Below are 26,413 nucleotides of genomic sequence, written 5' to 3' on the forward strand. Positions count from 1 at the left end.
CTGCTCCTCTGGTAAAAAGTTGTTTAAGCACAGCTATGGCAAGGGAGCAGAGCTCCCGCAGAGGACTCCTTGGCCCTCCACAGAGCCGGTCCCTGCTGCTGGTGGCCAAGACGAGCAGGCTTCCACTCTTGCAAGGCAGGTGGGCTGCAGCAAAGCTCCAGGCTGGGGACACAGGCTGCTAAAATCCTGTAGGAGCTCCATGGAAATTGCTGTGTAGGGAGGCAGGCAAAGTGAGCGTAGGGATTTGGAGCTGCCCCATGGACACATCCCCACAAGGTGCAACCAGCACTGCCACTGCTAGTGGCCACATCGGAGCGCTCTGGGGCACCTTCCCTGAAGCAGCTAGAAGCCGAACAAGATGATGCAGGAATCCCAGCTCACTTCTCCCTTCCCTGTGACCCAGATGTCCCTGTGTCTGGGCAGGGAACATCAAACTGGCGCTTGCTCAGGACCTCCTGGCTGACCAGGGAGATATCAGAGCCCTGGTTCTGCAGGTCCTCCTCCTGGCTGCAGGATTGGCATCACCTGGAAGACAACCTGTCGCCAAGACCTGCTCTCTCCTTGCTGCATCCCAAGGCAAGGGCAAACCAAGGCAGGGTCCCTCACCATGGGCATCGGTCACTGCCTCCCATCACCCAAAATGTCCCCGAGCCTCTGAACATCCCCCTCCGGGGGCAGAAGCACCCCCATGGCTAGTGGTACCCGGCAGTTGAGCTGTTCCAGCCCAGAGTGGATGCCAAACCACTCTCTCACAACCCGGGGGAGTTTGGAGCACACAGCGTGACACAACCCAACGGGAGCAGTCAGCCAAAACTTCTCTTCAGACCACATCCCGTTTTGTAAGCACAAATCCCAGAGTCCCTTTCACCAGATGCGTTTCTCAGGGAACAGCTATTCCCAGCCTGCCCTTGTTTAACTACACCAGGGAGAGGGGAAGGTGTCTTTGAAACCCAAGCCTTCCCCCAAGCCCCCTGGACTGATGCACGTAGGATCACGAGAAGAGCCGAGAGCAGCAATGGGGAACGCAGCGCATGAACCACTGGAGTAAAAACCTCCCTGAGATCTGTTCCCCCTGGCCAAAAAAAGAAAAAAAACCTCACTGAATCAGAGCCCTTTGGCCCAGCTCAGCCGTGTCCCCCGCAGCCATGACGAAACCTCGCCTGGCTCATTTCTCCCTGCCGGCCAGGCCTGAGTCACCGGCGGCCAGAGGAAAACCACAGCTGCCGAGCAGGGCCTGGCCACTGCGGGACAGGCGAGAGTGCCGTGCCTGGTGCCGGGGGGCCACAGGCCCCGCCAGGCGCCCAGCTCCAGCGTGCTCCCCGGGCGATTCCCGGCTGCAGAGCGGTGCCCCGAGGCGGGCTGGAGGGCCGCCACCTCCTGCAGCTGCGCCGGGTCGCTCTCTCCTCCTTAGCGACCGCCGCTGCCGAAGGCTCGAGCCCTCTCCGAGCTCTTCCGCGCCGCCCTAGGTGCCAAGGCCACCGCAGCGCTGCCGTGCCCGGCGGCTGCCCGCGAGGACGAGGGCGAGCGCAGCCGGGCGCCCCGGCCGGCCGGGGAGGCTCACTCCAGGCCCCGGCCGCGCTCGCCGCCGCCGCGGGGAAGGAGTTAATCGGTCAGTGATTAGCGAGCAGGGAAGGGCTGCTGGAGAAGGGGACGGGGCGGGGGGGAAGGTGCCCAGATTCCCGGCAGCCCCAGAGCGGATGGCATTGAGAGACACAACCCTCCCGCGCCGGCACTTCTCCGCCTCCAGCCCTTGCAGTTTACACCTCGGAGAGGCGAAGAATGGACGGAAGCCGATTTCCAGCGAGATAAACCGGGGCAAAAACAACAGGGCCCCGCTCACCCGGCCAGCGGGGTGCTGGCGGTGCCCTCCCCGGCCGGGGCGCCCAGCTCAAGGGCGGCCGCGGCGCCCGGCCCGCTCTTCCCCCGGCCACGCCACCGCCGTGCCCGGCGCCGTGGGGCGAGCGGAGCTCTCGGCTGGTCCCGCGTATCCTGTTTACACAGGGCCAGCGCGAGCGGAGCCTCCCGGCTCGGCCGTGGCACCCCGCTGCCCGGCGCCGACTTTCCCATGCCAGCCACCTCCCTCCGCCGTCGCCGGGCTTCCCGGCTGGGCAGGAGGACGAGGAGCCCACCTCGGCCAGCCTCCTGGGCTGGAGGGGCAGGGCACGCAAGCGTGGAAAGGGCCACCGAGGAGGTGCCCAGGGCCACCAGCTGGGTGGGCGACGGGCATCCTCCGAGGCCCGGGAAACGCGTGCAGCTGATGAGCCACAGCTGGCGGAGGCGGCACGGGAATAGCCACGTTCGCCACTGGCGATGCCCCATTGGAGCCTCGGCTCTCACCCCGGGGACACCCCGGGCCCTCGGTGCCATCTCCTGCCCCCAGCTCCCTCCAGCCAGGGCACCTCCACACCAGGGCTGCACTGGGGCAACTGGGACGGGGCAGCAGCCCGGGGCGCATCGCAGCCCTGCTCTGACAGCTCTGCGATGGACGGCGTCGCCGAGCTCGGGAGCTCTCCCGCGCTGCCGGCGGCCCCCGAAGGGTTAAGCTCCAGCCGGCAGTTTAGGATTTCAGGAATTTGAATCTCTGCTCAGTTAATTTCCATCCAGAAAACACAAACTCCTTCACGTGGGCCTGACTCAGCTCCCAGCATGAGCGTTCCCCCCCGCAAGAGCCGGGGTTTTCCGGGCGGCGCGCGCGGCAGGCAGGGAGGCGAGCGCCGGCCTCCGCGCTGCCTCCCCAGCGGCGACCGGAGAGAGCGGCACGAAACAGCCCAAAAGAGGGTTTGCGCCCGATTAAAGCGAAAGGCTGCGGCCGACCCAGCGCGCGCGCGCGTTTTCCCCTCTCGTAAGGGCTGGATGAACCGAAAACCAAGGAAACCCCGACATGCCAAACTGGGGTGGTGGAGTGGAGTAAGGGCCAAGAGAGTTTCCCCCTCTCTTACGTTCCCATTTAAGAATAAAACTCATGAAACCGGTGCATCCAACCAGCCTACAGGCAGCCCTCGCCCCGTTTCTGCTCGGGCTTTATCGCGATTTAGATTAAGTTTATCTCGAGCCAGCTGGGAGCAAACGGAGCGCGGAGGCTGGCCTCGGCCGCCTGCGCAGGCTCTCTGTGCCCCCTTATCAACGGGCTACACCCAAGTTCAAGCAGCTCAGACAGGGCTCGCTGCGGATAACCAGGGGCAGGACAGAGATGTCCGGGCTGCTCCGGGGCTACAACTGTGCAGACTTCTGCAGACTAACACCTTCCAAAAACAATAATAATAATTAAAAAAATTTTAAAAAAAGAGTCAGATCCTGCTTAGAACCACGGCACGGGTCAGAAGGAGAGGGCTGCGCTCTGCAAAGGGACGTCTCCTGCGGCCACCCATGCTCGCTGCACAGGTCACAGCCCCAGCGGGTGCTGCGCGGCTCCATAGCTGGCAGAGCTGGAGATGATCTAAGCAACCGTTTGCCCTCTGACTAATGCTCCTCTCGGGAAGGGTGAGAAGGAGGGGGGCTGAGGAGGAGGAAGGGATGAGACAGCAGAGCCTCAGAGGAGAAACCAGATGGGCCCAGGCCTGAACTGGTTGATCCTCTGTTGCAGTGTCTTAGCCACGCATGGCTCTGCCCCAGGATGAGTCAGAGGAGCCTGTTGTGCCAAGCCAGCTTCGACACAGATGGCATTGCTGCCGGACGGCGCGTTGGCAGGCTGGAAAAATCTCTGCTGGGGCACCAAAGCCCAGCCCAGCCCTGCAATGGGGTGCAACAAGGCTGCCAGAGCCTGTCTTGGGGAGAAAGGGGCCTGCTTGCTCCAAGACCTGCTGCACGGGCTGGGGCAATGGGTGCTGAGCCGTAACGGGGTCTGCATGCTGCTTACGGCGGACAGCTGCAGGTGGGCTCCAAGGGGCTCAGAGCCTGCGAGGTCGGTTTGGGCAACAGGCCACCCACTGCTTCCCCGCACCCAAGGGCTGCATCCCCGAGAGGGGCACCAGCACCCCATTAGCTGGAGCACCGCAGCTTTCCCCCAGCACCGCTGGAGATGCGGCGCCACAGAGCCAGCTGGACAGAGACCCCCGGTGTCCGTCCTTCCCTCTGGAGGAGGTATTCCCCCACAGGGACACAGTGTTACCCCCCAGAGCTGCTCCTACCCTCTCTCAGAGCACCTAATCCAGAGCTGCCGCACCCAGCTGTGGAAGTTTCATAACACCGATCCCCTCCCAGCCAAAAGCAAATAAACCTGCTAAAGCTGAGTTTTGCTCAACACATTCACAGAGGGATGCATCTAAAGCAGACCACAAAATCCACTGGGGAAAAAAATAAAACAGCAAATTAAGCAGCTTCTCCGTGGCCTAGCAGCAGGCAAACCCCCCGATGGTGTTCTCAACCACGCTTTGGACACAGTGCTGGCATGGCAATGAGCATCACGGAGCTTCAGAGGGGCAGAGAGGGCTTGCAAAGCCTTCACCTGTTGTTTCCAGTGTGGCAGCAGGTCCCCTCGCCACCGCAGCGCTCCCAGCCCTGGGAGCCCCTGCCCTGTCGGAAGCAGCTCGCTACGTCCATGGAGCGTCTGCCACGACCTGTGGGAACCCAGCAAGCTGCAAGTAGGCCAGCGCAAGGCAGATTCCAGACGCTTGGATTATCTGCACCCTCCAGACAAGCAGCCGTCTAGGAAGTCAAATCCCAGGGACCAGCTCCACTCCTCCAGTTCGAGGTGGCATCCAGCCCAGCCAAGAGAGGGATTAGAGTCCTGCTACGTGACTGCCTGTGTTTTCCCGCAGTGTGGATGCCTGTCTCCTGCTGCTCCCCAGGAACACGACTGCTCTGGAGCTGCGTGTAAGGAATGTGCATTTGAATAACAAACAGCTTTTGGAGCCTTTGAATCTCTCCCAAAAAGCCGGTCATGGCCGGACTGAGCCCAGGTATGGGTGAGCTGGAGCAACATATTCAAGATTCCTCAGAAATGGAGTCCTCTTGCATCAAAGGCATGTGAAGCACCTGCCCTTAACTAGGGGCTTTCCTGCACCAGATAAGCCCAGCTGCATGACAGGGGCAAGAGGAAATATCCCCCATCCTCCCTAGGAACATCCCTCTCAACTCTGCCTGAGCTGGGCAAGACCTTCTTGCTCCGAGCACAGCCACTCCCTGGAGGCCCAGGATATAAAACCAGAAGAGGTGCTGGCATGATGAGTTGACGAGAAGAGGTAGTAAGCATCCCACCACACCGTCCTATCTCACCAGCCTTGCCTTTGGGGCCAGTGCTCTACAGCCATGGTCTACACATACCCATAAGTGCACTCAGAACACCTCCATGGAACAGCTCAGAGACCTCCTACCTGATGGCGGGCAAGTGTCTCAGCCAGATTTTCAAAACCCACCAGTGTTCACCCAGCATGAAGCCAAGCAAAAGCAGAGCTGTGCTCTTCCAGATGTGACTGCTGATGGCAGCACCAAGGTATTTCAGAGTGAGAATGGCACAGCTGTTCCTTCCCCAGGCTACAAAGGCAGCCCAATCCCAGGTCAGCCAACTCCAAGCTCCTAATGGGAGATACCACCTCAGCCCAAGCACTGGAAGAGCAGCAGAGCACAGATGGAGACGGAGGATCAGCCAGCCTGCCAGCAGGTTACCTACAATAACCCTGCACATCCCTTGTTCCATGCACGGTCCTAAAGACCCAGGTAGCACCCACGAGCCAGGCTGATGAAGGGCCGCCAGCCCTCAGCTGCACAATGTGCTCTCACTTCGTGGTCTGTCCTCTACTCAGAGGTGCTACCCCTGCAGCAGAGTGGGAACCAGCTTGATTCCTCCCCAGAAAGGCCCTGCTCTACTACCAGCACTGGACCTTTGGGATCATTGCTTAAGATCAAGCATGGCCCATGTGGCTGAGTAAATGCTGCAACTGAAGCAACGTCACACCACAGCATCACGTGCTGTTAGTAGCTTCCTTTGGTCACCTATACCCGAGCCTTGGCACTTGGGAAATCACTGGCCACTTCTCCAGGGCCAAATATTAGAGGGGTCACAGGACGCTTCAGGCCCCCAGGCTGGGAGAATATCTGCCAGACATATTTTGGGGAGCAGCCCAGCTAATCACTCCATGTAGGTCCCTATATCTCCCAAGCTCCAAAGAAAACTGCAACATCGCTCCCTCTCCCAGTCTTTCACACTCCAGGTGTCAGGGACAGCAACAGGCCCAGGAGGAGGTTTAAAGACCTTCCTCTGAGACATCATGGCAATTGCTTCTGCCAGCCGAGCAGAATCAGATCTCACAGGCTGTGCCTGCATCCTCTGCCCTCCCCACGGCAGGACGAGCAGGCTGCCCCCCCTTCCTCCCTCATGCACTTAATCCTGGAGAGAAGATCTCAACCTGGCATGCTTTTCCATCTGCTGAGTGGCTTGTGCCAGCAGGAAACCCAATCCAGCACTGGGGGGGGGAGACAAAACAAAGACTTTTATGTACATCAGAAAAGAGGTATTTGAACAAAAACAACTCTGAGCCTGTTTTCAGCTCTGTCACAGACCTTGGTGCTGGAGATTTTCCTATTGCCTGTCCTACCTGCTGCTCATCTGATTCCCAGGGAAGACAAAGCCCTCTCAGATTTCGCTCTCCAGTGCCAGGCACGGAGTTCCTGGGCACAGCCAGCCCCCTCTGCCCAGCGTCCCAATCCAAGCCCATACACATGCAATGGGCAGAAGCTTCCCTCCCATGCCTGCTCCCCTCCTCAGACTTCTAGCTTTGATGGTGATGCCCCAGCCAACATCCACACAGCACCTTGGGGCCAACCAGCCCACAGCAGAACCCCAGGGAGCAGCTCAGCCCCGTTTCCCAAGCCTCCTGCACAAAACCAAGGCACACGGTGAGGGAGGGAGAAGCGCCAGTGCTCCCACAACAAGGTGCTCATTTGGGACATGTCCTCCCAGGCTGAGGAGGTTCAGCCAGCAAATCCAGAAGTGCAACATCTTTCTCATAAACCGGCATGAGCCATGGGCTGGCAGGGCAGCACGCAATGGTGAAGACCAAGAGGGCGAGCGCAGCGCGCCTCCCAGCCCGCACAGCCTCAGCCCTGCCCTCGCAGCCGGTGAGCTGGGCTGGTGCAGAGCATCACTGGCTCCTTCCTCGCTCCAGAAGGCAAAGCAGCAGCCAGCAGGTCGAAGCCTTTCCTAGGTCTCCCTCCATGAAGACAAAGCTCTCTCCTGTCCTAAGCAGTGGTCCAACACACGCTGGGGATGGAGAAGGGGCTCTGGCTGCTTCTCCTGGCTGAGCAAACACCAGGACAGGTGCCCCAGGGAGACTCTGCTCAACTCGGCTGTGCTGCAGCGGAGTCACCCCTGCTGCAGGGGGAAGGAGGTCCTCCTCCATGTCCCCTCCAGGCTGAGCCTGGGACAAATGCAGGAGAGCATCCCTGCATCTCTCGGGAACACCAGGGGCTGGGGAGAGGAGGAGCTGAGCCTGAAACTCAGCTGAGAGCCCTCCGCAGGCCCTTGGGTTGGTCCAGCGATAGAAAAGCACCCCGCATACCAAGATCCCCCAGCACTGCAACATCAGACACCCCGATCTGGAGACCAAGCAAGGGAAGCACAGTCCAGGGAAAGGATTTCCCAAACCTTTGCCTCTCTCCTGCCCCATAAATCACTGCAGTGGCTGGCTTTGAGCCCTGGTATCTCTCCACAACCCTGCTGTGAGCTCTCCACCACCCCCTCCCTGGGATCGATGTGCTCCTGCTCGCCTGCCCAAGCCTGCGGCAGAGCAGAACAAGCCACTTGCTCCAGCCTCTCACTTGGCTCGGGAAGACATGCCACATGGGGACGATCACCAAGACATCCATGGGACAGGCCCTGAAGCACAGGGACAGGCCCTGGAGCCTTGCACTCCACCCCGACAGCCCTTGTCTGCAGAGATGGTGCATCCCACAGAGAAATCCTGTAACCAGACTCTTGAGCAGAGCATGACAGGGGCCTGGTCCAAGGTGGCAATGAAGGAATGGGATCTGGAGCCACTCTGCCCATTTCCAGCCCTATTGCAGCATCCCATAATGAGCCTATGTTTCACCGCCAGCTCCTGATAAGCATAAGCTACTGCTGCCATGGGAAGCTGATGAGAAGCAAGGCATGACCCAAAAAGCTGTACACTGCTCCCAGACGGAGATCCCAGCTCCCAGGAAGCCAAGCAGGTCTCCCAGAAGGAGGATAAGCACCTGCTTCACTCCTGCAGCCAGGAGCCTGCCAAAGCATCCATAGTGACACCAGGTCTGGTCCCACAGCCCGATTTTCAGAAAGCCTCACTGCATGTCCCCAGGTAACCTCAGCCTTCGGTGGTATTGCCTGCACCCCTCACGCCCTGCTGACATCAGGTGCCAAGATGCCCAACCCATGGTGACAGAAGGCTCTTTGCTACAGTTTGTCACATGGACGAAGCTGATGACACGGCACGAGCAGCTCTGTCCCCTGCCGAGCCCAGCCCTTGGATGCACCTGGCACCAGTGGCACTGCCCCGCACCGCACGCTGCCAGCAGAGCCGCTGCGGGAGGCAAGGCCAGAGCAGAACCACTCACTGCAAACAGGCTTCCTCCTCCTGAGCCTTCTGCAGCACTGGAAAGAGAGGAAGGAATAAAACTCCACCTTTTCCCCCTTTTTAAAGGAAAAGGGCAACAGCATCCAGCGCAGATCCCTGCTCCAGCTGGCAGGGCACGATGCCTTCCCTAACCCCCGTGGCAGGGATCTGCCCCCTGCCAGCACCCAGGCTCCCAGCACTGCTCCTGGGGGCTCCGACCCCCTCGGATATGGGTGATCTGGACCCAGGGCCGGACGTCCACATCAGGCAGACCCAGGCGAGGAGTGGAGGGAGGCAGCACTGCTGTCCCAGCTCACTCCAAGCAAGTGAGGCCTGAAAACAGATGCCAGGGAGCCAGGACCGGCTCCTGCTCCAGCCCTGGCACCGGTGCCCCTCTGGCACGGGCTTTGGCTAAGCGCTGGTTGAGACAGGGCAGCATCAGGCGCCCTGCAGGAGACGAGGTATCTGCCCCACCAGGGAGGGAAGGCAGTGCGAGCCAGGAGCAGGTTTTTCCCCAGGACTCGGCACGGGCGCGTAGGCAGGGCCAGGAGGGCTGCCGTCTCCTGCCCACGTGGGAAGGGACCCGCCACGCTGATGGCACAAGAGGCCCCTGCAGCCCCAGTGCGGAGCTGCCAGGTTTCCCCTGCCCCAACACGCTGCATCTGTGCAAGCCCCGTGCCCAAACACGACAGCTGCTGCATAAGCCCCAGCTTGCCAGAACCAGCCGTTGCCCTGTGGCAGGAGGTCCCAACGTGCCACAGGAGTCATTTCTTCCCACCGTGAAAGAAGAGCCACGCTCCATTATGAGAAACCTCTTGACCTCCTCAAACATACAGCACTTTTCATGGCTGATCCAAGACATCTCAGGGCTTCATCCAACTCAAAGCCCCACACCGTGCCCCACATGAGGATGGTTGAGCCCGTGGAAGGTCACAGCTTTGTCATGTTGGCCAAGGAGGCTTTGCTCACACCAGCTCGCTGCATCAATCCACCATACTGAGATTGGTTTAGGTTTTGAGCCCAAGCTACTGCCTCAAAACCAAGGCTGGGGCCTTTCACCACCAGCAACAGCTTCCCATGCTGGCTGCAGATAATCTGTGACCAACTCTAGGAAACGAGCATCACGCTTAAGGAAGCCGCAGCGAGCCCCCTCCTGCTCCCACAGCGAGCCCTGGCTGAGGCACGGTTAGTTGATCCCTCAGCCCCGGTGGCCAGGCAGCCGTCAGCAACCTCCTCGAGCCTCCCCAAGGCATCCTGCAGAGAGCAGACTTTTGGCCTTTCCTGGGCAGCTCCAGACCAGACCCCACGGCCTGTCCCAGCAGCACAGAGCAGAACTCCCTGGGTGCCTGCCTTGAGCCCACCGCTGCAGCCACATCGCAGGGGCTCGCACCCCTCCGCAAGCCTGGCTGTGCAACAGAGATACTCAGCACCAGCAGGGACCTTGTGGGCTTGAGTCTGGCCACGGTGGGCAGGGAGAGACCATCCACACCAGAATTACCCCTGTGGACACCAACATCCTCAGTTCCTCCAAGGCCACGGACACTATCACTAGTGCAGGCAGCACTCAGCTCTTGATATTTTACTCTTGTTACTCCCCAGCTGGCATATGAAATCCCACCCTGCCTGCTCCAAGGAGGGCTGCAGACTGGGACAAGCCTTATTTGAGCATAAAGGCTGCAAGTTCAGCATGGATGGGGAGGCACAGTATCACCTTCACCACATCTGTGTGGGCTGCTGCCTGCAGGAAGCCCAACCCCGTCTCTCCCTGAATTAACAGCCAGTTCATTTAGCAATTAACAGGCTGGCGACTCAGGGGTTGCCAGAATGACGTGGGAGCTCACTGGGACCCTCCCTGTGCTGCCTCCCACTTCCCCATTCTTCTGGGCACAGAGGCACCCAGCATCTCCGCAGCATTTGCGCTGGCCCCTGGCAGCCGCAGGCCCCCGCCCAGTGCTGCCGGCCCACGGCAGCCACCAGCAGCACGGAGCCAGGCGGCGTTGCAGCTCCTCCCAGCCCCCCAGAGCACTGGGTTGAGGAGCTGGCTAGGATGCAGCCACACACAACTCGTTATTTGGACAGGGCACAGCCAGCGCAGCCCATGAAGCACAGCAACTGGTCTGCAGGACACCAAGTCCTGCTGGCTCCACGTCCATGACATCCTCCACCCCAGCCTTTATTGCCCCGGGCAGAGAAGGCAACTGCATAAAAAACCTAAAGCACTCGGCTATACCGCTTCTTGCATGGGAGTCTTGGCAGGATACTCCACGCCAGCCTCCCCCGCGCTTGGCCAACGATTGCTGCACACCAGCTCGCACTTCAGCCAGGGACCCTTGCGCAAGGCAGGTGGAGACAGTCCCTGCTCCAGCCAGTGGGGCAAGTCAGGAGCAACTACCAACCCACAGAGGAGAGAAAGAGCAGGAAGGCAGCCAAAGGGTGTTGGCGAACGGGCTTTGGTGACTCAGGCCAAGACGATGTCCGACAGTACCTTCCCGTGCTGCAGGCTGAAGCAGGGCAGTAGAAGGAAGCACTTACCAGCTCCCCTGTCACTGCAGCTCCCCAGGTCTGCGCATGGTCACCAAGACCTTGAGGAGCAAGGACAGCAGCACTCCCTCCAAACCATCCTGGCTTAAATCATGCCACCCCAGCAATGGCAGAGCCCTTTGGTTGCCCTGTGAGCATCAAGGCACCTGGGAGCCTAGCCGAGACTTGCTGGTGCTGCATCAGGGATGCTGTTTGCACGCCTGCTCAGACAGCAAGAGCGCAGGGTGCAGATCTGCCTCTCTCACCCTGCACGCGGCTGGTGTGGCAGATTGGATGAGGCTGAGCCTCTGCCAGTAAGGCCCATGCTCCCAAAGCAGAGGGAGAAAAGACCCTGGCGCTGAGCTGCCAGCACACAAGTCATGCACTCACTCAGCTAGTGGCCTCCATGGGAAACCGGCACCAGCCTCACCACAGCCACCTCCACGCAGGCTGAGACGGGCTGTGGGACCTGCTCAGCGCAGCTTTTACTGCAGAGGTTTCCATGCAGAGGGGGCTGCACAGTGTGGTAAGACCTGTCGTCTCCTCCCTCCCGTTTTTAGCCCACCTGCAGGCTCTGACCTGCTCAGCTCTCTGCTGCCCAGCAGGGATGAAGGAAGAGGGCCCAGGCCGTCACCAAGCTCCCCAGCGGCGATGCTGCTCCTGCGCTCGCTCCCCACCCAGCTGGGTGAACACGGCTGCAGCCACGAGGACCCAGGCGAAGGATCTGGGGTCAAGAGAGCTCCTGTCTCTCCTGCACGGACAGGTCACATTGGCCTGGCAGCCGGCCACGCTCCTCCGGCTTCCCCCTGTCCCTGAGCAGGGGGGACAGGTGGCAACTCCAGCCCTTTGGAATCTCCCCTTTGGAGGGCGGACTGGATGGTGGCCCTCACCTGAGGACATGGCTCCTTGTCGCAGGTGCAAAGAGCAAAGCACAAGCCCAGGGCAACCTAGCTGCTCTCCATACCAGAGCCACCTTCCCGCAGGAGCCGGCAGCCTCAGCCCAGGCAGCGCCAGGGTGCGCACGGCTTTCTCGGGGTGCCATCTCCTCAAGGGCTCCACGTAAACCCAGCCAGGCCCAGCACTTGGGAGCTGGCTGACAACACTGTCTCTCACGACGACATGGTGCTGCTGCCTGCAAGCGTTGCCGACATCTCCTTAATTGGGGCAGCAGCGCATGGAGCTGGCCGAGCCGCGCAGAGCCCCCCTGCCCTCTCCAACTGCTGCTTTGGGAGCTGCTAGGAGCAGCAGCAGTGAAGAACAGGCCAGGCTAGAAGGAAAGCCCTGTGTTTTTCCTGATGAGTTGCTTTGCATGCCTGGCTGCAAGTTGTGCCTTGCCTGCGTGGTTACAGCCCCTCCCACCTCTGCAGGTCTTTTACCCAACGAGGAGGCCAGATCACAAAGTGGAGAGGTGTTTATTTAAACCAGTGGGCTTCAGCCCTTCCCAGGAGGTGGGCCCAGTGAGGTTTCCCAGTACAGGTCCTCCCCACACACCCAAAACTTCGGAGCTGTAGCTTGGCACAGAACACGGAACAAGCACAATCTCCACAATCCTATTTCACTGACCTCTGAAAAATCATCTGCAGCTTCCTGGACCCCCAGAGCATGGGGTGAAACCCATGGCGGAATAGCCTGGTCCTCAACAAAGTGAAATTGTTTAGTCTTGCCTTGCAAAAACCTACATTTCTGCCCCAGAGAGAGACAGATTCCTGCATAGCAAAATCCAGCTGAATCTCCGACTTGTTATATTTCAAGGACTGTTCAGGAGTAAGACCACAGGCTTGAACGTGAAGTGGTTTCCTAACAGAGAATCAGTGAGTTAAAGGGAGATATGGGATGTGCTTTGGACCTGAACGTGCTGGAGAGAGGCAGTATTTCAACACAGTGTTTAGCGAAGACACAAGTCGGCTTAGCCGTGTCCTCTTGCAGACTGGGAGATTAGACAAGTCTAGCTTTAATTATGCAGTATGAAAACCAACAGCTTACTAAAAGCTCTCCTTGAAAGCTTGCAAACCTGCTGGAGTCCCACTGAGCCACATACCACACAAGCATTCCTGCGAGCCAGCCGGAGGAAGGCTCAGCTTGGCCAGCAGGATGACGCTCCACCTTAAGCAGCAAGTTCTCCGTACTCAGCAACTCAACAGCATGAGTTGGAGCAGGATCCTTTAATATCGTGGCAGCTGCAATATGCCATTCCTGGAGCTGCACCTTGGCACACGGTGCTTCTTATGGTTCACCAACCCTAATTAGAAAGTCCTTGAGAACAAGGACTTCAGAGCCATTCATGTTATTTATGATGGACACGGAGAAAAGATATGGCAGAGCCGCCCCTAAAATGCTGAAACTTCCCAAGCACCTGAGCTCACTGTAATGCACACAAGGTCCTATGTTCAGCCACCTTCCTCCGTGCCACCTGACTAGGTAGAGCTATCGGGGGAGCAGGGGTGAAGACTTGCTTAGCTAAGCAAAGTAGGGGGTTTTCTGCAAACTCAACTGGCCTGGGAAGCTGCAACTGAGGCCTGAGAAAGAAAGGGCTTGGAGGTCCGATCCTGCCACTTGGCAGTCCTGGCAAACACCTCACAAGTGACCAAACCCAGTCCGAGGAGGGAAGGCAGGAACAGAGCCTGAGGCGCAGCGCCCCGACCCCGCTCGCCGGGGCCAGGCGGGTGACTGCGGGCTCTGACCAGCTGCCCTCCTGGCCCCTCCGCGGCCGCCCCGCACAAACCCAGCACTGTGCAGAAGCCATAATCCCACGTTCAGCAAATCATGGGCAGCACTAATCAGACATCCTGCTCTCGAGGCCGGAGGCACTTCAGGGCAGACGCTGCGGCCCGGGGCGGTCAGGGGACAGGCAGGGCTTTCAAAGAGCACATTGTCACCCTCCCTCGCAGCATCCCGCTCTCCCCCCGGCGGCGGCGGCCGCGGGACTGCTGCGTCCTGCCTGTGCCGGGGCAGACCCGGGGCATGCCAGGAGCGCGGCCAGACGGTCCTTCACCCCGAGCCTTTGGGGGCTTCTCCAGGAGAAAAGCTCAGCTCCAGGCCCAGCAGCAGCAACCCCCTCTGAGGCCGGGTTGTTTGTGGTTTCCCTGCTGGCGTACAGGACCCAGCTTGCCAGCATCTCCCTCCCCTTCCCTACGCGCAGCCCGGGAGAAGCTCGGCGCGTTAACACGCTCTTCCTCCCTGCAGCCAACACAAACAGCCCCGCACAACCGAGCCTTTCACTTGGGAGGCAGACAGACACCTTGGGTGTCCCCCCTGCGCCTTGCGCAGACGGGCAGCTTCCAGCAAAGGGACGGGGAGGAGGCAAAACACAGGGGAACTGCAACGTGGTACATTGGCAAGAAAAGTTTTAAGGCTGCTGCAAGCACGATCGCTGCTGGCAGAGAGGGGGCTCCCCAGTGCCCAACCGGGACGGGGGAGGGGGAGTCGCAAAGGCCCCGTGCCCACCTCGCCCCCACAGTTTGCTAGAGGGGATGGGCAGGGTGCAAAGCGCTGCCCCCCCCCAACACTCCCGACGGCTGCAGGAGGAAGCCTCCGCACGCCGCGGAGCGCAGCTCGCCCGCCGGGGCGCTCACCTGCGATGTGCTGGCGGCGGCCCTCGTCCAGGTGAGCGGAGACCACATCTCCCATGGCGAGGCGAGCGGTGGCCGTGCCGGGGCGCGGAGCGGGGCGCGGAGCGGGGCGCGGAGCGGCGCGGAGCGGGGCGCGGAGCGGAGCGGGCAGGCAGCGTCGGCCCGCGGCCGGCTCAGGCAACGCGGCGCCCCATGGGCAGCCCCAGCTCTGGCGGCCGCGGCGCCGGCGTCCGCGCAGCGCGGAGCCGCCCCCGGACACTCCCTCGGCGGCGGCCGCGGCGCCCGGCCGCGCCCCGCGCAGCAGCGGCGGCGGCCGCGCCCCGCGCAGGGGCCGCGCCAGCGCCGCCCCGCGCACCTGCCCCCGCCCGCCCCGCGCCGCCCCCGAGCCGCTTTCGGCGGGGCCCGGCGGGAGCCTGCGTTCCGCGCACGGGGCAGCCCGCGGGCCGCGCTCGGTGCTGGGGGCGGCCCGGCCCCCGCGGCGCTGCCGTGCCCCGCTCGCAGCTCTCCCTTGGCACCAGCTCCCGCTTCTGCCGTTGCTGCACGGGGCGATTGCAACACGGGCTCCTCCCTGCCTACCTGCGCGCTCTCGCCCCCGCGTCCTTGTAAACCTCAGCCCGGCGCTCCTCGGTGCCAAGGTGTGCCTCGCAGGGCAGGGAGGCCGCGGGAGCACCCAGAGCACCCAGGCGGGGGCCGGGAGAGGGGCGCCTCTCCCGCCTGGGGCCTCTGGGCAGCTTTGCTCACACGCAAGTTTGAGGTGGGAAAACACAAGCTGCGTCCAAACGCTCTCTGGCCCCGGATGCTGGAATTGGAGCTGCTTGACCTCAGTATCCCTCTTCCCTGGGGGTCGGTAAAGCTGGGAGCATGCCAGCGTCTCCCGGATTGATCAGCATCGCCCGGGATCTGGAGGGGAAGGGGACGCTCAGGGCACGCTCACGCTGGCACCGCGGGAACCACTAACAACACGCCACTGGTCAATGCAGCAAAATCCTCCCTTGCACATGCAAACAGCCCGGCCAGACTCATGGGGCAACGCTGCTTCGCGGATGGGGTCAGTTCCCAGGCCCTCCTTGACCTCGGGCTTCTCAACAGGGCTCTGGTGACCAGGGTTGAGAGCGAAGCAGCCAGGGCCTGTGAGCTGGAGGAAGCGGTGGAAAAGCTCCTCCTTCCTTTGCTGTTGCTGCAGCTCCTTTCAGCTCCCTCCTGAGAGCAACAGGCGGAAACAGTCGTAGCAGGATCCTCTGCTTGCTCGCTGGGCAGGATGGAGCCGGAGGAAGGGCCCTGGGCTCGGCTGTCCTCCTACCCCTGGGCACAGAGAGCAGCCAGGGGTGTGACCAAGGGAGGAAGAGGAGGAGGCAGAGGAGGAGGAGGCAGTGTGGTCGGAAAGTTCGGGCTCTGTCCTGCTGCAGGGCGTCTTGAGGGAGCTGCTGCCTTGCTCCCGAGGTGGAAGAGGCCTTGGGATCGCGCTGGTTCCCGGCGGTTTTCAGACCGCAGAGCCCCCGGGCTGGGGTGGGCCGAGCTCTGCTCAACCGCAGCCAGGTTGTTACAACCCAGCCCCGGGGGGGAACGGCCCTGAGGTTGCGCTGCGAGTCCTTTTCTGGGCTGGCCTGTTTACCCCGAGACGGGAGGGAGGAGAGGAGGCGGCGGCCGGCCGAGGAGCTCGCTGTGCGCCCGAAGCATCCTGTTTATCCAGCCTGAAATAGCTGCCCTCGGCCTGCTGCAGGCTGCCAGGCTCAGAGGGCTGGCAGGCTGCTCACGCCTCTCCCCTCCAGGCGCGAGCGGAGGAGGACGCCGGCCGCGTCGGGGCCAACGCTGCTCGAAGCGTGCAGGATCCGGCTGCGCGGTGTGCGGGGAGGGAGGACGCGCCGGCGCGCCTGAGCCGCGGGCTCTGCAAGCACTCGTGCCCCGGGGATGGCGGGACGGCGTGAGCCGGCGGCGGTGGTGGATCTTGCTGGGAGCCACAGGTCGCCGAGGCTGGGATTTCCCCGGGGTCCTGCGCAGCGCGCGCCCGCCGGCTCAGCCACCCCGCCGGAGCCGGCGGCACGGGCTGCTGCCACCGGGGCCGGCACCTCCAGACGGGCCGTGGACCGCGGAAAGCCCAGATACGGGCTCGGCGCGCGGGAACCACGTTCCCGGGGGACGGGCCGGTGGTTTCCAGCATTACTGTCTTCTGAGCTGCCCCATAGACGTGCCCCATAAAACCATAATTTCTGGGGGTAATTTAAGGCAATTGAAGTCTTTTGCCTTGATACCATGCAAACTTTTCAACATCAACAGTTTTTGTTTTTACACATTTCTTGCCACTCAAGGTCATTTCAGATGGAAAGTCGTTCCAAAACCAGAAGCTTTACTTTTTTTTGCTTTGAAATGCCCCATAAGAATGCTTCATCCTTACCAACATACTTGTTTTCAGCTTGTTTCCCCGACCAAAATGTTGTTGAAATCAACAGATTCTCGTGGGAAATTTGGGTTCAGCAAAATCTCATTTCCAGTAGAAAATGTTCCACTGGAGGCTTTTTATACGCTTTCTCTAGCACAGATCTCCAAGGAGTCTAGCTCTGAATTCAGTCAAAAGTCTGGCTTACTGGAGTTACAGAATGTTTGGATATGTAAAATCGGGGGAAATACATTCTCCACCCCCTCAAAAAAAAAAGAATAAAATGTGAACATCTACAATAAAAACTTCATTATTAGCAAAATGTATTTATAAAAAGAACGATATAATGTATAAGTTAGGTAGTGCACCAGAGTCCTGCTAAAGAGATGAGAAAAGCACTAAAAAAGCTCCTACCCTTGAAAAATCAATCCAGCGAAGCACTGCAGCACTACGTGTTGAGCTGCTTTCCTGTCCCTTCTGACTGTTGACATATTTCTTAAATAGGAAAGGAAAACTAATTAAGAGGTTAAAACCAGAAGGCTTGTTGATCTGTAAACAGGAAGGTTGCATCTGTAGTAAGCAGAAATAGCATGTAAATAGAGCCTGGAGGCCCTAGTGCAGACACAGGGGACATTCATGTGTCTAGGAAAACCACCTGAAGATGAACGCACCATCCTCACACCATCAGTCATCGCTCTACTGGCAACACAACTGCTGGTAATACCCAGCCTGCTGCCTGCTGGCACGCGGACACGCTCCATCGCTTCTTCCTCGGGGGGCTGAAGTAAAGACACTTTATCTGAGAGCCTTTTCTGTGATGGGAAGGGTTTGGGAGGCTCCAGGTCCAGCACTGATAGCACTTTAACTGCTTCTCTGCAGATACCCACGCGTCCAGGTGGTGAGGAATGCGGTCCTGTGCATTTCTGGATGGGGTTTCCTCCACTCTGGGTGCTCCATTCGGTGCCTGAGGATGAGAGAAATGGCCAGAGCAGACCCGTTTGGCCTCTAGGAGAGATCTGGGGGCAGCAGCAGTTGGGAAATGCTACTTTTCCCTGGAGAAGAGCAGAGAGAGGGTTGTTAGTCCAGTGCCCAACGAAGAGGGTGCAAGCGAGAGGGCATCTGCCACCTCCACGCTCCACCCCTAGCACCTGAAATCTGGCCCGGTCACAGAGGAGGTTGGACACCTCCACGGGTTATGGTCTCCCTTTAACGACCCAGGCAGCAGGGCAGGGCAGGGAGACAGAATCACAGAACCTGTGGAAGGGGAAGGGAGGAAGGGACCTCTGGAGATCATCTAGTCCAACCCCCCTGCTCAAGCAGGGTCACCCTGAGCGTGTTAGATGGGGTCACCTCCAGGCGGGTTTCGAACGTCCCCGGAGGGAATACCCCTGGCCCCGCAGCACCCCCTCCCCTTCTGCTCCGCTCAGACACAGCGCAGACCCGGAGTTTTAAAAAATTACGCTGCGATAAAGCATCTAATCGTCGCAGCTAATTACATATTGCTAAACAGATGTAAATAGTGCTTATCTGTCTGGGGCGGGCTGAATTATCTGTTGGACAAACTAGCTTCTAAATCAAGGCATTTTCCGTTGAATACAGTCTGGGAGAGTAAATGATCTCACGATTTCAGCCAGCTGTCCGGGAACGCGGCTACGGCAGCAGCGAGCCGAGACAGGCCCTGGCTCGGCAGAGCCCGCCGAGCGCGCCGCGCCAAGCTTCGGGCTCCTGCAGCCGTTAGGCGCGGGCGGCTCTGCGGGAGGCGGCTTTTAGCGCCGTAAATATTTATTTCCTTCCTCGGAATGTAAGAAGCAACCTCCGGAATTTTCCTTGAAGCCTCGCTGACCCCGGGCGCTGTGGATCCGCTTCCACCACAGCCCGGCTCGCCAGGGAACCCCTCTGCCCCCCGCCCCACCGGGTTGGCTGGGTGGGAAGCGCAGCCCAGGGTGGCACCGTCCCCAGGGGTCCAGCCGCATGCAACCCCCCCCCCTCCCGGGCTGCCTGGGCGCGAAGGGGAGAAGCCGCGAGAGGTGCCCCAGGGCTCCAGACAAGCTCTGCCCTTGCAGCGGGCTCCGCCGCAGAGCTGGGCCCCCAGCGAGCCCCGGTGGGGCGGCGGGGGGAAGGGGCAGGGCGAAGAGCGCCTTGGTCCAAGAGCAGGGTGGAGACGTGTCCTCCAGCTTGTGCCCAGGGAGGGGGGGCTGCTCACTGCTCCCTTGCATAGGAGTGCCGGCGTGCTGGCACCACTCACGGCTGTATAACCGCCGCAGTAAAACTCCCGGCCGATAAGGCCGAAGCTGCTCCGCAAGTGCTGCGCCCTGCCGAACAGCGGCTGCCGTTCCCGCGGGCTCCCGGGCCGGCCCCATGCGCTTTTTGCGCCCTAAGTGCCAGTGATTGCAGCGGGATTATTCCAGCGGGATTTACTGCGCTGGGGTAGGCGCTGCAAGATAACATCGGGATTAACCGGTGCTGAATCAGGGCTGCCGCAGCTTCGGCTTTCGCTAAATCAGGGACGGAGCCCGAGCAGGATCAATAACCTCCCAACTGCAGCTTCAGCTCAGACACGGAGCCCTTGGAGAGGGTTGTCTCGTGCAGAACCCTTCCTGGGAGGCAGCTCCAAGCCTGGCCTTGGCTGGAAGCAAGACTGGACCCTGAAAAAAAAAAATCCAAGTCCCCATGGGGCTGCACACCAAGCTGCTGTAGGTTGGGGCTCACTGGTGTTGCGTGTGTGCAGCCTGCGCAGCCGCGGGCTGGCTGCTGGCTGAGGCTGCTCGCCCGGAGCCGCTGCAGCTGCTTGCCGGCCTGAGCGGAGGAGCAAAGGGGGGCGGCAAGGTGCCCGCGGCAGGCAGGGGACTGCGAAGCCCTCCGGGAGGCTCACCCGCAGAGCACCCCCTGTGGCGAGCACCCTCCTGCTGGGCCAGGGGCAAGGGAGCAAGGCGAGCCCGGGGTGGGGGTGGCCAGGGCCAGCAGGACAGGGTGGCCGCGGGCCCACCGGGCCCCTGCGGCAGTGACCCGGAGCTCTCCGGCTCCCGCTGCTTGCAGAGGGCACTGGTGCAGGAGCTGAGGGCGGCTCATGTGGACCACTATTCCCCTCTGCTGGTCGGGACTGGGATAACTGGTCCCCGGCAGCCTGGCCTGGCAGGGAGCCTGCGGCACGGCGGGCCGGTCTCCTGCCCCGGCTGGGGCACAGGGCACAGGCAGGGGCACACCGAAACCCCTAAGCACCTGGACGTGTTTAAACACTTTGGCCCTGGTGGGTTTTCCAGGTGGAGACGAGGCCAGGAGGTGGCCCCAGCTCTGCACCTTCCTGCGGGGTGCTGCAAAGAGTCGGGGGGTGGAGGGGGAGAGAGTTAACCCAATGGTTATGCCCTGCTTCTGAAACCCTGGGCATGGACGAGCCATCACCTTCTTGCAAGGCCTGGTGCAGGGTCACAGCAGCCACTGCTCCGGTATTTGGACCAGGGAAAGGAAAAGGGAAAAGTGGGTTTTTCTTTTTTCTTTTCTTTTTCTTTTTTTCTTTCTTTTTTTTTTTTTTTTTTGGAAGGAGCAATTTTGAGCAACTGGCAGTGGTGGGAAAATGCAAAGCACTTCTCAGCCCCACTTCACGCCCCACTTTGCACCCAGAGCATGGGCTGCGGGGCAGGCAGCCTCCTCCGAAGGCAGAGCTGGTGACACACTTGGGAGGAGAGCTGGTGCCTCGGCACTGCCTGTGCGTGTGTGTGCGCGCGTGTGTGTGCGGGCGCGGGGGACTTCCAGCTCCCCCTTGCTGGAGGAGGAGGCGGCTGAGCGCCTGGCAAGGATTTATTTCCGTGCAGAGAAGGCTCGGAGGTGTCCGCAGCGCATCTGAGGCCGAGGGGGCTGCCGCTGCTGTGGCATTTCCAGCAGTGCTACTGGGACCCGCAACGCTGCAGCCTGCCCCCTCCCAGCATCGCTGGGACCTGCAACGCTGCAGCCTGCACCTACCACTCCATAACTCTCCCGCTACCAAGGATGCAGGAGAGCAAGCGGTATCAACAGCAAGGCCTGCTTGTTCAGCGCTTGGGGGCTGCTGAGAGCCACAACCCGCCTGCTCCTAAGCAGATGACCACGAACCACCTCTCCTCTTGGTGCCCACTCCCACCTCTGCGTGGGCACTGCCCCCAATCAAGCCCCAAAGAGAGATGAAGAGAGGAAAGAGATGAAATGCCGGGCAGCAGCCCCAGTGGTCAGACAACCACCATCCTAACAGAGGTACCAGCAAATCTTATCGTGGTCATTATTTTGCATTGACACTTTTCCTCACATCTGAGGATGCCCAAGTGCTTTCAGCTGCTCCGTCACAGTCCTGCCACCCACCAGCAAAGCCAGACTGCTCCTCCTTATTGACAGAAGAGGAAAGTGAGGCGCAGGGCCTAGGGTCACAGAGCAGCCCTATGGCAGCCCCTGATCCCCTGCAAAATCCCTGTCTGGTCACACAGCTCCCCCTTAAGGCATCCCAAAGGGTAGGGACCTCACAGGTCAGCTCACTCCGTCATCCCTCACTGCCTTCAGCAAAAAACACCAGTCACACAGAGCTGTTTAACCAATGATCAGACTCGCACTCTGCAGCTCCTGGGGACAACGGCAGTGCATGAAGCTGTGCCTGCTCTGTCCCTGCAACGTCTTCCCTCTGGACACATTCCTGGCCCCTGGGCAAGTCAAGGCATTTGGCAGGGAGATGATGGCTTCCTTGGTGTCCAATGAGAAGTTGTCAAATATTTTGGGTCCCCTTCACCAATTTGCCTTTGCCTGTGATGGAAATGCAATGGAAATCACATCACAGTTTCATACTGCCCAAGGATGTATCCTGTCGGAGCAGAAACCAATGGCAACCATGAGCTTGCAGAGGAAGCCTTTAGGATTTTGGCCATATGATTCTGGAGGAGAGGACATCCCCAGCAGCCACATATTTTTGCAGACTCTTACCCCACCTGCGAGCTGGGAGCCCCTGGGCAGAATGGGGCATCAGAGAAGGTGCACCAATATGCTTACTTGCAGCTGCCCTGCCAGATTGCATGCTAGCCGAGATCCCAAACGCAGGCCCTTTGGGACACCAGAGACTAGATCTTGCTGATCTTATTCTGGCAAAACTCTTGTTGGAATCAACAAAGCCAGAGGTTTGGTACTGTGCGTGTTCGAGCCACAGCTGCTGGGTTTGAGCTTTAAACTCTTCCCTAAGGACACCTGTTCACATCACAAAATCCCCAGGAATGTAGCTCAAGGGAGGCTGCTTCCTCCTCTCCCCCAAAATATCTCAGTGCAGGAGCCCAGTTATCCCCAGGGCAGCGCTGATCTCCCACCTGGCCATGAGAGAAGGTGACAGAGATTGCAGCAGTCTTGCAATGACAGATTTCACAGTAGCTGGTATTTGCCTCCGAGCCCCAGCTCCAGGACTCAGGGGGGTTACAAGACATCTCCATTTCTTCCAATTAAATACATTTCTAGCATCTCAACTGTTTTCAACTAGACTCTGAGCTGTGGGGATTGAAAATCCCAGTCTGACAGATCCCAGCCCAGGTGATTTAGGAGAGGATCAATGAGGATGGATCCGAATGTGACCGGTGTGTGAGTCAGCTTGCAGTGCTACTTGGGGAGGCATCTCCCACATCCGCTCCCTTTCATTTCCATAGACAGTCTCAATCTTGTCTTTCAGGAAAGCCAGCTTTAGCAGCTCACTTCCACTTCTTGACCCTGAAAATGATCCCTCATCTTCTCTCTGAGCTTCCTTCGTTATTTAGGCAGAGCTAAATCAGTGACGCTACCTTACTGAACATACGGGGCCTGGGCTTCTCGCAGCGAACAGGCTAATTCTCATAGGCAGATGCTAAGAACATGCTGACAATCACTAGTCACTGCTAAAATCTCAGCCACCAAATCCATTTGCTACTGACCACCCCGATTTACGTCACCTGAACCGAAATAGCACAGAATCGAGGGTAACAGTTGTCAGTACCTCGCTCTGTCTACCTCGATATTCCTTATTAATCCTATGGTGAAAGCAGCAATAACAAAATACTGCTGCCCTTTCCTTATCCAGCTGTGCACAGTTTGTTGCATGCAGCAAAAATGCACTTGCTCCGGCTCAGACGTCCTGAGAATTTCGAGGCTGTATGCCATCGACTCCTCATCTGCAGCCCATTGCAGAGGAGGGAAAGGTTCCTGTTGATTTTAAGCGCTTAAGGCCTATATCCAGCAGCCTGCAAGTCTCTGTTTAAAGGACTCGCTGTCCAGAGGCATTTTGCACCACAGCAAGTCTCCTCGAGCGTGATCTAGCTGCCAAACCCCACCTAACCCTGAAGTCAACAAGCTCCTGAATTTCACACGTCAGGGGTTTGCTGAAGGTTCTCCCCCTTTCGACGGGAACGGCAGGAGCTGTTCCTTCAGGAAGGCAAAGCCGAAGTATCCTTCCCAGGAGCAGCGCTCCTTCCACCCCACCATCTGCAAGACTTTTCTGCCCCTGCTCTCGTGGCACTCGCTGCCAAGATCACCGTTCTCGACAGCCTGGCACCCCAGTCCTTGCCCTGGGAGCCAGGGTGCAGAGAGCCTGCAGACTGGGACCGCCAAGGTTTTATTGTTGATTTTTTTGCACAGAGCAAATGTCACTGCCTGGTTATTTATTTATTTAGTCTGCCAGCTGTGTCGGTGCGTGCAGATGCAAAGGATGCAAGAGAACCACCCGGATGCCAGGTCTCTGAGAGCAGATGGGGTGTTTCGCATCTCCCAGGCTCTCTGACCGCCTGGACCTTCAGGGCGTAGAGGGCCCAGCCCACCTGCAGGTCCTTACGTGGGCTGTATTTCTGCCTGCAAACTAATGATACTTGGGTTGACCAGGCAGATCGACAGAAAGATGGGAAAGCAATATAAATACCTCCCTATTAAATAGCATGCTGGTATTTATAGCCTGTGGTTGGCAGTGAGTCCAGGGGCTCTGATAAACTAAACTCCAGCTTATTTTTAACAAAGCATTTCAGAGACCAGGTTTTGAAGCAAAGACTCAGTGTTGCATGTCAGTGTGACCTCAGGCTGCTGGTAATCCAAGCAGGAGCTAGAAAAAATCCCCCTTTTCCCTTTAAACTCTCCTTTGCTGCCCTGCGTCCCCAAGTGCCTCTCTGTCCTGGCTTCATCTCTGAACGACGGCGTGCCGCTCACTGTTCAACAACTGCTACGGCATCACCCCAGGCCAACCGCAAGTGGCAATAAGTCTTGGGACTGTGTGTTGAGCAGGTATTTACGCATACAGATATATATGTACCGGGGGGTGGGGGTGGTGGCCTCCCTTTGAAGTACTAGGCCATTAAAACAAGCTCTGTGCTAGTTCTGCTTCACTTTCCTACCTTCTTTCCCACTTTTCTGTCTTCACCCTGTTTCACCATGCCCAGGCCTGGAAGCGGTGACACGGGATGAAATCCCATCTGCACAGGTTTTGAGATCCAGCTCACGGCCACCGCAGCGGCTGGCGGCTCACGCACACGCGCAGCGCCTCAGGCAACGGCAAGGCAGCAAATCCAGCCACCTGCAGCGGCACTCACACCTAACGAGCCCCACGCGCCAGATGTCACATGAACACGCAGCCTTTGCCCCAAGATTTACAGCCCAAACACAGCCTGTAAAAGCAGATTTGTCCGTGCCAACCACACGCAGGCGGCTGCAGGAAAAACCTAGGTGTCTCCATCCCCTGCACCGGAGAAGCAGCCCTTGGCTGCAAAAATAAACCTGAGACACCTTGGGCAACGCTTCCCCAGGTTTCCCACCGCGGGGGCCATGCTCCCGCTCCCCTCGCACGTCCTCCTCCGCTGGGGGAGCCTTTCGGACAAGGCCGCTCACCCCCAGCCCCGGTCTGCGGTGAGGGGCTGCCGTGCAAAGCCCACGCCCGAGCTCCGCGGGGCCCGGCGCTGCGCGGGGCCCGGCGCTGCGCGGCGCGCCGGGCGGGCGGGCGGGCGCTGCGCTGCGGCGCGGGGCGGCCCCGGCGAGGCCGGGGGCGGGCGCGGAGCTGACGTACCCGTCCCGCCCCCGCCGTCTCCCCTCCCCTCCGCGCAGTCAGCTGAGATCCCCGCCGCGGCCACCGGATCCCGGTGTCCCCCCCTTCCCCTCCTCTTCCCCCCCCCCCCCCCCATATTACTGTGCAGCCGACGGGGAGCAGCGGGGAGAGGCGCCGCGCCCGCCGCCCCTGCCGCCCGCAGCCGCGCCCGTGCGCTTCCTCCTCCCTCCCCCGCCAAGTCCTTCCCCCTCCCCGCTGCGGGCCCCCCCCGGCAAGGCGACATGGCCCCCATCGGACTCAAGGCTGTGGTCGGAGAAAGTAAGATGCGCGCCTGGCCGCGCTGTTTGCACCGCGGGGGGCGGGGGGGGGGATGCGGGGCGCGGGCGGACGGGGCGGGAAGGGAGCGCGGGGGCGGGGGTTGAAAAACCGAAACTGACCAGGCTGGGGGGGGGGGGTCCCGCCGTGAAACTGACCAGCCTCTGCCCCCCCCCTCCCCCGCGGGGAAACGGGCGAGGACGGGGGATATTGCGGATGCGCAATCCGGACCCTGGGGGCAGGATGAACGCCCAGCGCGGGGAGAGGGGGGGGAAAGGGGGGGCGCGGAGGAAGCGGCAGGACACGGGGAGAACGCGCTGGGCGGGGGCGGGGGGGGCACCGCCAGCCTGCGGGGGTTGCTTTTTCTGTGTTATTTTCCCTTTGTGTGTGTGTGTATTGAGGCTGTTGGGATTTTTCTGCAGTGCTGAGGGGAGGGGACGAGAAGGGGGGGCGGTGGAAAAGGTGCAGGGTGAGAAAAGGGAAGCGAGAGGCGCTCGATTCCCTCCCCCCCCCCCCCCCCCCCGCATCTGGATCCTAAATGGGCGGCCGGCGAGCCGCAGTCACCCCGTCAGAGCATGATCAGGAAACGCTAACCGCCCCCCCGGGGGGGGTGAGCCTGGGGAGGGGGTTAGGGGGTGCAGGGATACCCATCGCTAGCATCGTCGTGATGCAAGGCCGGGCACTTCGCGGCTTTGTCTGCAGCAAATCCTGCTTTAATGGTGATTTTTCCGGACGCGTCTTTGCGGCCCCGCCGCAGACCGCATCCCTAATGCGGGGGCGGCGGCGCCCCGAGCCCCCCGCGCGGCCGCCCGGGGCCGGGGGCGGCGGCGAGGCGGCCCCGGCCCCCCCCGGCCGGCGGGACGCGGCGCCCGGCGCAGCCCCGGGAGCATTTCCCGGGGATTTCTGTGCCCTTTGGAGTCGCGATCCGCGGTGCTATTTTTGGTACCGACTCGCCGATGAGCTCTGGGCTTGGGAGGGGAAGGGGAGGTGAGAATGGAGAAGCTTCGGGTTTGCTTCCTTCTTCCCCCTTCTGTTGCAAGATGATATTTTCAGCGTCTTGGTGTGTGTGTGTGTGGGGGGGGGGGTCCACCTAAACGCCCGGGGCTGAAAGGGAATG

The 26,413-nt window shown here is 60.2% G+C and overlaps 2 protein-coding genes across 3 annotated transcripts in view; one reads left to right on the top strand and one right to left on the bottom strand.

The window, feature by feature from the left end:
- The window catches only part of NIBAN2 (niban apoptosis regulator 2), a 47,000-nt gene extending 32,156 nt beyond the window's left edge, over nucleotides 1-14,844 (bottom strand). The window contains exon 1 of the mRNA XM_062590745.1: nucleotides 14,621-14,844. Coding sequence (XP_062446729.1) covers nucleotides 14,621-14,675 — 55 coding nt within the window. The 5' untranslated portion in view covers nucleotides 14,676-14,844. The remainder of the gene's footprint in view (nucleotides 1-14,620) is intronic.
- Nucleotides 14,845-25,117: 10,273 nt separating this feature from the next.
- STXBP1 (syntaxin binding protein 1) overlaps nucleotides 25,118-26,413 on the top strand; it is a 28,071-nt gene continuing 26,775 nt past the window's right edge. For both annotated transcript variants that reach the window (XM_062591271.1, XM_062591270.1), the window contains exon 1: nucleotides 25,118-25,299. In XM_062591271.1, the coding sequence (XP_062447255.1) occupies nucleotides 25,263-25,299 (37 nt within the window). In that variant the 5' untranslated portion in view covers nucleotides 25,118-25,262. The remainder of the gene's footprint in view (nucleotides 25,300-26,413) is intronic.

Source organism: Rhea pennata, chromosome 18 (assembly GCF_028389875.1).
Source record: "Rhea pennata isolate bPtePen1 chromosome 18, bPtePen1.pri, whole genome shotgun sequence".
Lineage (NCBI taxonomy): Eukaryota > Metazoa > Chordata > Aves > Rheiformes > Rheidae > Rhea > Rhea pennata.